Source organism: Rhinatrema bivittatum, chromosome 9, assembly GCF_901001135.1.
Source record: "Rhinatrema bivittatum chromosome 9, aRhiBiv1.1, whole genome shotgun sequence".
NCBI lineage: Eukaryota > Metazoa > Chordata > Amphibia > Gymnophiona > Rhinatrematidae > Rhinatrema > Rhinatrema bivittatum.
Genome location: NC_042623.1, coordinates 177,549,944 through 177,563,411, shown reverse-complemented (window position 1 = coordinate 177,563,411; position 13,468 = coordinate 177,549,944). Strand labels below are relative to the sequence as shown.

The following is a 13,468-nucleotide window of genomic DNA, read 5'->3' as shown; positions in this document are numbered from 1 at the left end:
CCAGGCCTGAAATCTAGGATACCGTGTGTGTGTGTGTGTGTGTGTGTGTGTGTGTGTGTACAGGGATATAAAATAGAGACAGCAATTGTCCCCTCTCCTCGCCTCCCAGAAACGAGAATGTGCAACAGACCCTCTATTTTTCTCGTAGGAAGATGATGTACCTTTAACTGACCTTAGGGAAAGCTACATCAAAACTCTGAATAACCTTGAGCAAGAGAACCAGCATCTATTAAAGGATCTGTCAGAGACTCAAGCTAAGCTAGAGGTCGTGACCCGTGCACATCAGGACAAATATGAGTGTGTCTTGCAGCAAATACAGAGGAGACTGTCTGAGATTCAGAGTGCTGAGGACAGGTGAGAGTGAGAGCTTTTATGCTGGGGCATGGTATAAAGAGCATCCTGTATGAGACACAGAATGAACTGAGATTTTCTGAAGTAAAAAATGATTACATAAGTTTAGAGAATTAGCCATTAGTCAAATAAAAAATGTGCGCATGTTACAAAATAGTTCCATTTTTCCTATATAACCAGCATACATGGGTGTGATGCATATCCCTTGCTTGGTAACACATACCTCTGCGTATGTAGGAATCCAGTGCGATGAGCTCCAGATTACTCTATATGGATGTGTTAAAGCACTTGGAGAGAGAGGGGAATATGGCAGCTTGTCTCAACTTCCCTGAACATGGAATTGGCCACTATTGGAAACAGGATAGTGGGTTTGATGGACCCTCAGTCCAGTTCTTATGTTCATATGCATTAAAGAGCTGATATTTAATTTGTATCACACCCTACCTCCAGCACCCCAGGTTAGGATTATTTGTCGGTTGTGATATGTTTTATTCCACCATCAAAAGACTGAAATGAATTAGTCGAGTAATCAAATTAATAAACTAAATTATCCAAAGATGATGATGTATAGAGGCTCCTTGTTTAGATGTAACAGCAAAACTAAAAGGAAGTATATGTACCTCAGATGTTGTGATAGAATAGAATCAGGCTATTTTTCACCAGAGCATAGAATTAAAGGTGGTTTTCCATCTAGGAACTATGAATTCTGCCTCATTAAAACTATTGATTGCTAGCTAAGGATCTGGAGGTGGGACACCAGTCTTTGTCTGCTGCACTGCACATGCTGCTGGACTGTGGAGTTACTCAAGAAGTGATACTATACTGACTCAAACTTTCCTTCTTATCACTCAGGAGAACTCAGGAACTGCAGCAGAAACATGAGGAAGAAATGAATAGGCTGCAGGCTAGACTGGAGGAAACCATTCAGCACTATGAACAGGAAATTTGTGCTCTGAAAACTCAGCAAGAGTGTGCAGCACCAGTCATGGACCCTATTTGCAGTACAACTGGTGGTCTGACACCAGACATCAGGAACGATTCCACAGAATCCCTATATTCTGACACTCCACTAGGACAGAAATCTTGCTCACTTGACCTGGATGGAATTGAAATTGATTTCTGTGATATTGCCTCCATCAATGATTCTTCAAGTCAGCAGGGGACATTTTTACCCATGGTAAGAAAAGAAATGGTAAGAGGTGCCTTCCACAGAGGAAACATTGTAGTGAACTATGTATTGCTGTTGAGAACTTTCTAGTTTGTTTGCTAAGAATTCTATTAGGTTTTTTGGTTTTGTTTTTTTCTCCTCTGTATTGTGATATACTTCTCTTTGTTCTAATGTGGATTGTGAAAGCAAATAGGGTGAAAAGGGATGAATCTTTTTAATCTTGGGGCCACCTGTTTAAAATAGCACACTTCACTAGTGGCAAGATTATTGCAACTTGAAGGCCTATGTAAAATGAAGAGCTTCTGTGCCTAGATAATCCACATCACTGAACAAACCATATCATTGATTTAAGAAAAAAATCTTTTAGATTTATGTAGTATCCCTCATCTCATTGCCCTTTCAGTTTGGAAATACATGTTTTGGCTTCTCTCTGGCTGGAGTGTCTTGACTGTCAGTTTTGGTGCTTATGCTATACAACAGGTTCTAAAAGGAGAAGGAATAATAATATCCAACTACAGCTTGGTAAAGTAAGGACCAGAGAGTTGGTGATACCACAGTCAACGAGAGAGCAAGATTTGAACTTGTCAGAGTGTTTGGTAATTCTGTCCTATCTACTAGCCATACCTGCTTCCTAATAAGTAAATTTCTCTGAGGACAAACAACATGAATCAACCACATACGTAGGTAATGTCATCCAATAGTGACTGTCTCCCAGAGAATTTCGAAAAAGACTAGAAAGCCTTTTGGGGGCATGTGAGAATTCCCACACACATGCTACCTTTTGGAGCCCTCTCAGTCCTTTTTTTGTCCATCGTGATAATGGAACATGGTTTCCACTTATTTGCAATCAAGCCTCCTTAGCTTCTCTTTCTCTTAACCCAATAGTCTTACATTTTTATTGTCACTTTCTAAAGTTTAGATGCTTCTTCAACACATTGCATTTTTTTTTGTATGTGCAGCCTTTTGATTTTACTTGGTTCATTTTTGTCACAATGGCCATAAAAAAGTACAGCAACTTCAAGCATTGCCTTGCTGCACTTTCAACATGTTCATTACTGATCATCATGAAATTTGCATGTACTGTCTAGGTCTAGAGCATGATGGCCCTAGTTATGGCATCTGTTCAAAGATATACAATATCAAAGAGCCAATAATTTCCACATTAAATGATACAGAAAACAAGAAAGGATTTGAGATAGCATCTCTGTTCATGTGATATAGAGACTTCCCTTGTTGACAACTAAGCTAGAGGCGTACAGCTTCTGATATGAAGATCTGCAGAGTAATTTGAAGTGAAAGACCAATGACATCATTTTGGGGTTGTTCCCAATTGGTCACGCAAGCATGCGTCATTTTACGATTAGTAAGCTAAGCATCCTATATAAATACTTAACAAGATGGCTGTTCCCGATGTTCCTCCTTGGAGAAATCACAGTGAGACGAGCTTGGTCCCGCAATAACGGCACTTTGTCAGTTATAAATATTTTAAATTCTATAAATCTTCTGTTTCAACATTTTTTGATATATTTTTGTTTTTAGCCCATTGAAATAAATAATTGAATGAAAAGAACTGGGAAGGAAAGCTTGTTTGAATTTTGAGTTGATAATATGAATGCGGTGCTCCTGATGAAGCTTTAAGCGAAACAACGGCCACTGTCGAGCCAAGATTACAATTAGCGCGACCACTACTTCTCAAAGTATTTTGGTTTTATTTATAATGTGAAAAAGACTCTTAAATGATGAAAACAAAATTTTTTTTTTAAAATCACACATGATGGAGATATCTGGGTGGCCCATACACTGCAGGGCACGCTGTTAGGCTTGCTGATGCAAGATAAATTAAAGAGTTATTGTAAGACAAGTTTGACAATTTAATAATATCCTGAGTTTCCTTTCTTGTTATCTGTTCAAAGATGTCATCCAGGGCCATTAAGATCAGGAGACTTGGTTTAAAGGATATCTTCTCTGGCAAGACAAGATCCGCTGCATCTATAAATTGACATTGAAGGACTTGAGCTGCACTGTTTGCTGACTATGCTTTGGCAAGGCCACCGAGGGAGCCTCAATCCTCCTCAATGCCAAAATTGAAGATCAGGTCCAGTAGCAGGGAAACCTTCCCGCTGTTAGTGCTCAGCACCCGCAAAGATGTGAGAATGCGCAGCACCAAACCCAGAGGAAAGACATCAGAATGTCAGCACCATTCCCCTTCAGTACAAGGATCCAAGAAAAGGGAAGGCTGCAGCTTGGGCTATCTGTCCTCTCAAACAGCAGTGTATGGAGGAGCATGCAACCTCCTTCCATGAGACCCTGTCACTTCAGTCTCCAGTCCAGTCCATTGCCATCCATACTTCTCTTCTGATTACCCAGAAGACTTGTCCACTCCTATTGAGCCCAATCCTATTTTGCCATCAGTAATTTTCAAGAGGGAGTTGAAAGGAGGATCCTCAGAGCCTTTACTCAGCACCTCAACAGGTGGAGCATTTAGCGTCAAGCAACTCAGTACTGACTGTAATATCAGTTGATCCAGTCTTCGAGATCCAGGGCCGGATTTACCTATCGGGGGATCGGGCTTCCCCCGGTGGGCCGGTCACTCCTGTCACGTGATTTTTTTTTTTTTTTTTTGTATTATAAAATTTCCAACCAAAGTATTAGGGGGCGCCGCGAGCAGTGGTATCCCGAGGGGAGCCAATGCCCCCGGGCGCAAGGAGGCTCATGCGGCCGCTGAGCAGCGACACGTATATAGCAGGCAGATCGGTAGGGCCATGGTGAGGCTCACGTCACCACGGCCCGAAGAAAAAGATCACGTTTAAACGTGCTGATGTTCCTCCTCCTTCCTGCCTGTGCGGCGCCGGAAGTAAACATTGCTGGAGCCGCGTGGGCAGAAAGGAGGAGGAGCATCAGCGCGTGCAGAAGAGGAGCAACACTTACGGGCCACTGCGAATCATCGCAGTGGCCCGAGAAGAGGAAGAAGCCCGGTAGCAGGGCCGCCACGGCCCGAGAAGAGGAGGAGGCCCGGTAGCAGGGCCGCCGCGGCCCGAGAAGATCTGGGCCGCTGCAGAACCCATCCTGTGGCGACCCGCGAAGAGGAGGCCCAGAGGTGAGAGAGAGGCGGAGGGTCTGTAGAGTGTGTGTGTGCGTGTATGAGATGAGTTGAGAGATTGTGTGTGAGAGTGAGGACCTGAATGTTTGCAGAGACAGCATGTGAGAGCCTCTGTGTGTGTGAGAGAGACAGCATGTGCCAGTGAGAGCCTGTGTGTGTGTATGACTGATTGTATAAGAGAGAGCATGTGACAGTGAGAGCCTGTGCTTGAGTAAGACAGCATGTGGGAGTGAGAGAGAGCCTGTGTGTGTGTGTGAGTCAGACAGCATGTGCCAGTGAGAGACTGATTGTATGAGAGACAGCATGTGAGAGTGAGAGCCTGTGTGTATGAATGTATGAGACACAGCATGTGACAGTGAGAGGCTGTGTGTGTGTGAGAGAAGATAGAGAAAGCATGTGAGAATGAGAACCTGAGTGTGTGTTTGAGGGAAGAAGATGGAGAGAAAAGAAATAGAAAAAAAGACAATATAAAAGGAATTGGCAAAAAAATAAGAAATGGAAGGTGGGAAAAAAAAAGCCTGTGACCAACCGATTAGAAAACTAAGATCAGCCAGCAAAGGTAAAAAAAAAAAAAAAAATTACTTTCTAGTGATTGGCACAAGTAATCTTTGGGATGTGCAAGAATAGCACTTTCTCTATGCGGATCTCATAATGTACGAGATCAGCATGGAGAAAATGGAAGCCCACGGGGCCTGCACAGAGGAAGCAGCAGAATGGGCTTCAGTGTCAGTAGCAGCAATCGGCGCCTCCCCAATAGCCATGCGGCAGCAGTGACAGTGGCAGCAGAGGAATGAGAGAGGCTCTGAGGTTGCTGGCAAAAGAAAGAGAGGGGGGTCTGCCTTTAGTGTGTGCCTGTGTATGAATGGGACTCTGCCTGGGGGTATATGTGTGTGATTGCATAGGTGCCTGCCTGGGGGTCTGTGTGTGTGAGAATGAATGTGTGCATGCCTGGGGGATGGGGAGGGAGTGGTGTGAAAATGAATGGGAGACTGCCTGGGGGTCAGTGTATGTGTGTGAATGTGAGAGCATGAGTGTGTATGAGAAAATCCAAGGGAGTAAGAGTTTGTGGGGGTGTGTGTGTGGAGGGGGAGTGTCTTAGAGCCTGAGAGTGTGTCAGTGTCTGTGAGAGCGAGAAGTTATGGTGTGTATAAGAGCATGAATGTGTATGTATGTGACAGTGTATGTGTGAGAGAGAATGGACATGTTGAGTATGTGTGAGAGAGAGGATAACCTCCTAATCCTCGACAGTATCAGGGTGACTGGAAATAAAGATCTCCCACAGAAGGGGACAGCAGGGGCTTTGTAAAATCCTTATTAGTTTTAATTATTGAATGTTATTTGATATATGTGCTGTTTTAAATATTTTATTAGTGTTTGGGACATTGTAAAAAATGTATATGATTTTAATTAATAGAAATTCTATTTATCAGTAGTTTTAAAATATTCTTTTATTATGGTTTTACTATTATAACTGATGCTTTATGTTTCTTGATTTTATTTGTTTTATGAGGAATGATGGTTCTATTTTTCTATTGTTAATACATAGAGTCTGGCTTCTTGGAGTTTCCATTTCAGTTTTTGTCATTTATGCTCCTTCATTTTGTATTCTGTATTTGGTGAGAGTTTGTGTTCTGCATGCAAAGACTGAGATGAAGCATTCTTTTAGCATGTAGTTTCTCTATAGGGATCTGTAGTAGCTTGGCCTGTTCTGTTTTCCTGATAGGAGGTGTATTGATATTTTAGATTCTGGTGTAATATTTGTGGTATTCTTTTTCATAGGTGGAGTTGTTATTCTTTGAGTGTTGGCAAATAGTACTGTGTTGATATGGGAGGACCATACCGAAATATAGGGGTGTGTACATATATATGTAAATTATATATGTAAATTATATTGTATATGTAATTGGTTACCCATGGGCCAGGATAGAGAAAAATCCCTCGGGCCACTATTTTCCCACAATCCGCCCCTGTTAAGACCCATGCCTTTGGAGAATGAATCCTCCCCCGTTGCTCTGCATCATTTGGTCAAGGTACCCAAAGAGTCATCAAGACCATCCGTTGAGTTTATGGCTGTAGGAGTATACCATTTCAGACTTTAAGTCAAATTTTAATTTCAAAGACTTAGTCTGAGGAGTCCTGGTTTCCTGTTCATGGTTCTGAAGAAGCATATTCTTTTGGCCTCCTTTTGGATCCTTCCCATCCTCAAGCAAGCACTATGTCACCTCCGAGATCATTTATTCCTGTTCTTGTGCAGAGAATGATTCATACCATTTACTTTAGAGGTTGAGAGTGAGCCCATAAGAACTGTCATACTGGTTCGGACCAAGGGTGCATCAAGCCCAGTATCCGGTTTCCAGCAGTGGCCAATCCAGGTCACAAGTACTTGGTAGGATCCCAGATAGAAGATAGATTCCATGCAGCATATGCCCAGGGATAAGTAATGGCTTTCCCAAAATCTAATTGGTTAATAACAGTTTATTACATTTTCCTCAAGGAATTTTTCCGAACCTTTTTTAAACTCAGATATGCTAACTGCCTTTGCCAAATCCTTTGGCAATGAATTCTAGAGCATAATTGTTTTTTTGCATGAAAAAAACTTTGTGGAGTATCCCCTAGTCTTTTTATTTTTTCATAGCGTAAACAACTGATTTGCATTTATCCATTCTACTTCGCTAGTGATTTTATAGACTTCTATCATATCTCTCCTCAACTGTCTCTTCTTTTTTTATTTTTATTATTTATTTTTTATAAGAAACGATCATAGGAATACATACAAACAGTGTATTAACTTCCATACACATATAATAAAGGCTAAACTGAACACAGAGCGCTCAACCAAATCTGGAAGTTGATCTACCATATAGCTCCCCCCTCCCTCCATCCCCCCCTGTTGTATTCTTAGCCTGTGCAAGAGAGATACCACAATACTAGAGTTCCTGCAGGGACTTTTTCTTTCTTTTCCATAGTAAATATTTCCTTCAAGGATACACCAGGAGCTAATAATTTAGTACCCCTCCCTTTCAAATGATAGCCATGTCCTAGAAATCGCTAGGCATGAGAGGTTATGAAGAGGGTAAGGTTAATTGGGTCCTCCAGGCTAAAACTAACAGAAGTGGCCCTCTCAGACCATTCCTTCCATCCTTTCAATATGATGCATGAGAGAAGACCACATTCTATAGAGCTTAGGTAAGGAGTCCCTCCGAAGAGCCGTAAGTTTCTCCATGTAACATATCTGCCGTAACTTGGCGCTAAGCTGAGACATGCCTGGGGGTTCAGAAGATTTCCACAAAGCAGCAATCAGCAAGCGAGTAGCTATCGTAATAAATATAAGTATTTTTCTGTTGCTCATGATCCAAAGCGGATATTTATTTATTTATTTATTTATTTATTGGGGTTTTTTATATACCGAAGTATAGCGTTTTGCCTTCACTCCGGTTTACAGGATAACAACGTAATACATACAAATATCTTATAACTATCTTTAACATTCAAAGAGTAGAACCTTATTTAACATATTAAATGGGAAAATTATATACAGGAGATAATCTATACGAAGATATAATATATGATATTCATTAGCTATTATATAATATATGATATATATATATTATATAATATTATATAATATATGATATTATATAATATATAATATATGATATGATATTATATTATTTATTATATTATATAATATATATTATATAATATAATAAATATAATATATATTATATAATATATTATATTATTTATTATATTATATTATACTATTATATAATATATGATATTATATAATATATGATATTCATTAGATATTGAATCACTAGAAGCCAATAATCCGCCCGCAGTGGAACCAGCACCCCCAAGACAGCTTCTGCCATCCTTTGGCAAAGGCTCCAAAATTGTTGTAGCCGGGGACATTGCCACCACATATGCCAGAACATGCCAATTTGGGAGCACTGTCTCCAACAAAGGGAAGATTGCCCCGGAGACTATAGGGCTACTCTCACTGGTGAATAATTCAACTGTCTCTTCTACAAGCTGAAGAGCCCTAACCTCTTTTTAGCCTTTCCTCAGAGGGGAGCTGGTCCATCTCATTATCATTTTGGTCACCATTTCTCTACTTTTTCTAGTTCTGCTATATCGGGGGCATAAAGAAAATCAGTATTGTACATATCTAAAAATCTGAAAATATGCTTGTTTTCATTCAGACAAGTACAGCATCTCACAGTTTGTCAGAGAAGGGAATCTCCTGATGAAGCATTTTATGTAAAACATTGGCCAGGGTTAGGCTGGCTAGAACCCCCGGCCTACCTTTGAAGCCTTGCTCACTTTATGCATAAGAATTGAGAGACACTTGGGAGAGTGAAACCAAGAGATGAAAAGAGTTACAAACCATGAGCAGGCAGCTAGGCCCCACTAAAACACCGCTAACCTCTGAGGAGTCCATGCTGATCAATGGCATGAAATGCTGACTCTCTAAGGAAGAAAAGGAATGGCACCTTTGAGAGGATTTGTGCTTTTTTTGCAGGCTCTAAGGACATTTTCAAAATTCCTGCCAGAGTAGAACTCATCATTTTCCCAGCCTGGAAACATAGACTCCGGACCCCAGAAAAGGGAATGGGTCGGGAGGTAGTTATCTCTTTGAGTATCAGTACTGCTTTGTGACTATTGCAGTTCATCTTTTCTGGAAAGAAAATCTCTGCTCTAGCCATGATTGACTCTGGAGCATCTGTTTGTTTTCTGGATCTCAGTTTCACTCAACAATACCAGGTCCCCATACGACAGGATTAAGCATCATGGTAGAGACCATCGATGGTCTCACCCTTATCAGGGCCTGTAATCACCGAGACTGAACTTATTTTAACTACGATACATAGCCACCAGAAACTCTTGGTTTTGACCTCATCATCAGAGTACCACATTTCCCTGTCATTCTCTGTCTTTCGTGGCTGGAACAACATGAGCCACACAACATTTGTAAGATCCGGCAGATAATGTTCCCATTGAAATATTATCAGTAGTGTTTATCCCATGCCTTTCTAAATTCGTTTACTGATTTTGTCCTTCTTACCTCTTCCGGAAGTGCATTCCAGACATCCAGCAACTTCTTCGTGAAGAAATATTTTCCTGATGTTAGTTTAGAGGCCTTCTCCCTGGAGTTTCATTTCGTGACTCCTAGATCTACTGTCTGCTTTCCAAAGGAAAAGGTTTTAAGTTCGTGCATCATTAAAATCTTTCAGATATCTGAAGGTCTGTATCATATCTCTCTTGCACCTCCTCTGTTCCAGGGTATACATATTCAGATCTTTCAGTTTCTCCTCATAAGTCTTCCGATACAGACCCACCCCATTTTGGTAACACTTCTCTGGACTGCCTCCATCCTGTCTCTATCCCTTTTGAGATACGGTCTCCAGAAAAGAACACACTCAAGGTAGGGCCTCACCAAGGACCTGTACCAGGGCATTATGCTCTCCTTTTTCTTACTGGTTATTCCTCTCTCTATGCAGCCCAGCATTCTTCTGGCTTTAACTATCACCTTGTAACATTGCTTCGCCGCCTTCAGATCACCAGTCATTGTCACCCCTATATCCCTCTCCCAGTCTGTGCACATTAGTCTTTCACCCCCATCACATATAGCTCTCTTGAGTCACCTCAGATGCATGACTCTTCACTTCTTAACATTGAATCCCAGCTGCCACGTCTTTGACCACTTTTCAAGCTTTCTTAAATCGCTTTTCATTCTCTTTACTTCTTTAGGTGTGTCCATTCTATTGCAGATCTTGGTATCATCTACAAATAGACAAACTTTACCTTCTATTCCTTCTGCACTGTCGCTTACAAAAGTATTGAACAAAACTGGTTCCAAAATTGATCCCTGTGGCACTCCTCTTAACACTGTTCTCTCTTCAGAGTAGGTTCCATTTACTATTACTCACTGTTTCCTGTCAGTCAAACAGTTTTTAATCCACTCCACTACCTTGGCGCCAACTCCTAAGTTTCTCATTTTATTCATGAGCCTCCTATGTGGGATTGTATCAAAAATGTTGCTGAAATCCAAGTAAATCACATCAAGTGCTCTTCCTTAATCCAATTCTCTAGCCATCCAATCAAAAAAAATCTATCAAATTTGTCTGACATGATTTTCCTTGGTGAATCCATGATGCCTTGGATCCAGCAACCCACTGTATTGTAGATAGTTCACTATCCTTCAGCAGAGCATCCATTAATTTCCCACCACTGAGATGAGGCTAACCGACCTGTAGTTTCCAGCCGCCTCCCTGCTACCACTCTTCTCCAATCATGCTGCACCATCCCCAATACCAGGGATCTACTGAACAGGTCTTTCAGCAGATCAGCCAGCATATCTATGAGCTCCTTTAGTATCCTGGGATATACCTCATCCAGCCCCATGGCTTTGTCCATTCAGCTTTCCTAGCTTTTCCTATCAATCTCTTCCGTAAACAGAGTTTTGTCTAGCCCACTCCCATCTACAGTCTTGTCAACCAGCAACTGTCCTTAAGAGTCATCTTTAGTGAACACCGAACGGAAGTATTTAATATTTCTGTCATTTCTCTCTCTACACATTGCTCCTTGTCACCTTTCATTTTCAATCAATGCTGTTGTCACACCGTCTGATAGAAAGGTGACTATTGACTAAACAGTGGATTTTGTAATAGAAAGAGACAGTAAAATTGGGCATCTGTCAGAGCAATGGATATGAAAGGGTGGTATGTAACTAATTTCCCATGGGAACCAGTAGCCATCTATAGTGGGTTTATCAGTTGTGCTCTGGGTATATCAAAGTTGTTCAAGGGCAAATTTTGCAAAATTAGAATCTACCTAAGGGATGGGTGCTGATGGTAGGTTTTGCCATTAAAATATAAATAGGAGAAATTTTCATTGGCTAATTTCCTCAAATGGATAAGGTGGCTGCTAAAAGGATGTTTGTTGAATACTGTCGAGGTAACGCATATTATGTGCATTTGATAAGAGTTTCAGATGGCTTACAATGTTGTGTACACACAATGTTGTGTACACACATCTGTTTTCTTTCAGTGTCCCCTGTCTCGCTCACCCATTGGCTCAATTGCAACACGCTTTTTGAAGCAGGAGGAGCTAAGATCTCATCAGCTCTTGGAACGCCTGGACATTCACATTGAGGAGCTCAAAAGAGAGAGTCAAAAGACTTTGGAACATTTCAGCCAGCCTAAGTAGCCCTTCTTCAGGGGAGGAATCTGTATTGGAATATGATATAACCTGCATGTTATGGACCCTTGAAACAGTGTTTTGGCACAATTATGAGTCTAAGATGGAGTGCAAAAGTTACAGTTCAGAACTGCATAATGTTGGTACCCATGTGGCTACCCAATGATGTAGACTGATGGCAAGACAATTTTTTTATAGTTGTCCATTGTCTTTTATTTCCAAAATGCAGGGAAGAGAGTAAAGTGAAGGTTCTGCTTTGGATCATAGGTATTTACAAACTTTATTCCAGAGGGCACTAGTCCAAGGCTGACAGACAGGAGGGGAAGTTATGCTACATCCCACCCACAACTGACAAGTAAAAGTCAGTCTCTTCACTGTCTGGAGCAGGGCTTCCTGCATCTAGCCTGGGACCCCACAGCCACTTGGGGTTTTAGGATTTCCATAATGAATATGCATGAGATAAATTAGCATATACTGGGTTTCCAATGTATGCAAATTTGTCTCATGTATATCATTGTGAACATCCTGAAAACCCAGTCTTTTTGTAGCAGACTGCATTCTCTGTTCAACAGAGATTGTGGGTGGAACATAGCCTAACAGAGTATCACTCTATTAACATACTGCCATATTCATTTCATGTCATCAAGCAAATGGAAAAATACCCATGCAGGCAAATGATTATTTCTCTGTAATAAGAAAATGTAGAGGAGAAATATATGGTGCTATGTAGATTTTTTTTCATATAATATTGACTTTAGCGTTTATGAAACAGAAAAGGGACCCCAAGTGACTATAGCAAGGAGCACATCCAAAATATTTGTTCCCAACCCAATTTGCACTACAGTTGCAGAAAGCAATGCTTTCTCCAACTCCACTCCTTTTTTCTTCCAAAAGTCAGGATTGGTTGCATGTAATGCTGATATTGCTGGTGGATTTTTTCATTTTTCAGAGACTGACATGGTAAAGACAAAATCCTCCTGCACCCTTCTGTGGCTGAGGGCTAAGCATGCAGTAACTATACATTCATTTTCAGTGCTGCTCATAGGACAGTAATTTGTCACTATGAGGGTAGACCCTGGATATCCCTTCCTTTAATATTGTAGCACTACTATCTCCCGCCCACTAAGTTTCTTCAGTTTACTGTATATATTCAGAATAAATGTATTGGTTATTGATCCAACAAATGCATAACAAGACTCTTATAAATGTAACAAATTATTTATTTTTAATAAGTATGAGTGTTTTACCCAACAGTGGATATGTAAAGCTCTTGTTTTGCATTTGAAATCTGAATGTATTTTTTTATGGATGGAGAAGTGTACTGAAAGACTTACTGCAGCAGATCTTCTGGCTATTTATCATTTTTATTCTTAACCTATTTGGGATTCTAATTTCAGAAATATGTAGCCCCTTCTGGGGTGGATAATGGAGCACACTGACTAAACATATGCATGATCACTTCTGAAGGAGAAGGGGTAGAGGAATGATATTTGTGAATTGTCATTGATTTATCAGAAGTAGCAACAATTTTTTTTTACTTTGATATTGCATATATTTGCATTGGCAGCAGGGCATAATTTATTTATAAACATTTTGTATACTACCTGTCCCTGAGTTAGGCCTAAGGCGGACTGCAATCAAATGGC

General features: G+C 40.7%; 1 protein-coding gene across 5 annotated transcripts in view; it reads left to right on the top strand.

The window, feature by feature from the left end:
• The window catches only part of CEP63 (centrosomal protein 63), a 152,895-nt gene extending 139,730 nt beyond the window's left edge, over positions 1 to 13,165 (top strand). For all 5 annotated transcript variants that reach the window (XM_029616158.1, XM_029616157.1, XM_029616156.1 and 2 more), the window contains 3 exons: positions 149 to 354; positions 1,204 to 1,528; positions 11,673 to 13,165. In XM_029616158.1, the coding sequence (XP_029472018.1) occupies positions 149 to 354; positions 1,204 to 1,528; positions 11,673 to 11,831 (690 nt within the window). In that variant the 3' untranslated portion in view covers positions 11,832 to 13,165. The remainder of the gene's footprint in view (positions 1 to 148; positions 355 to 1,203; positions 1,529 to 11,672) is intronic.
• Positions 13,166 to 13,468: the final 303 nt, after the last annotated feature.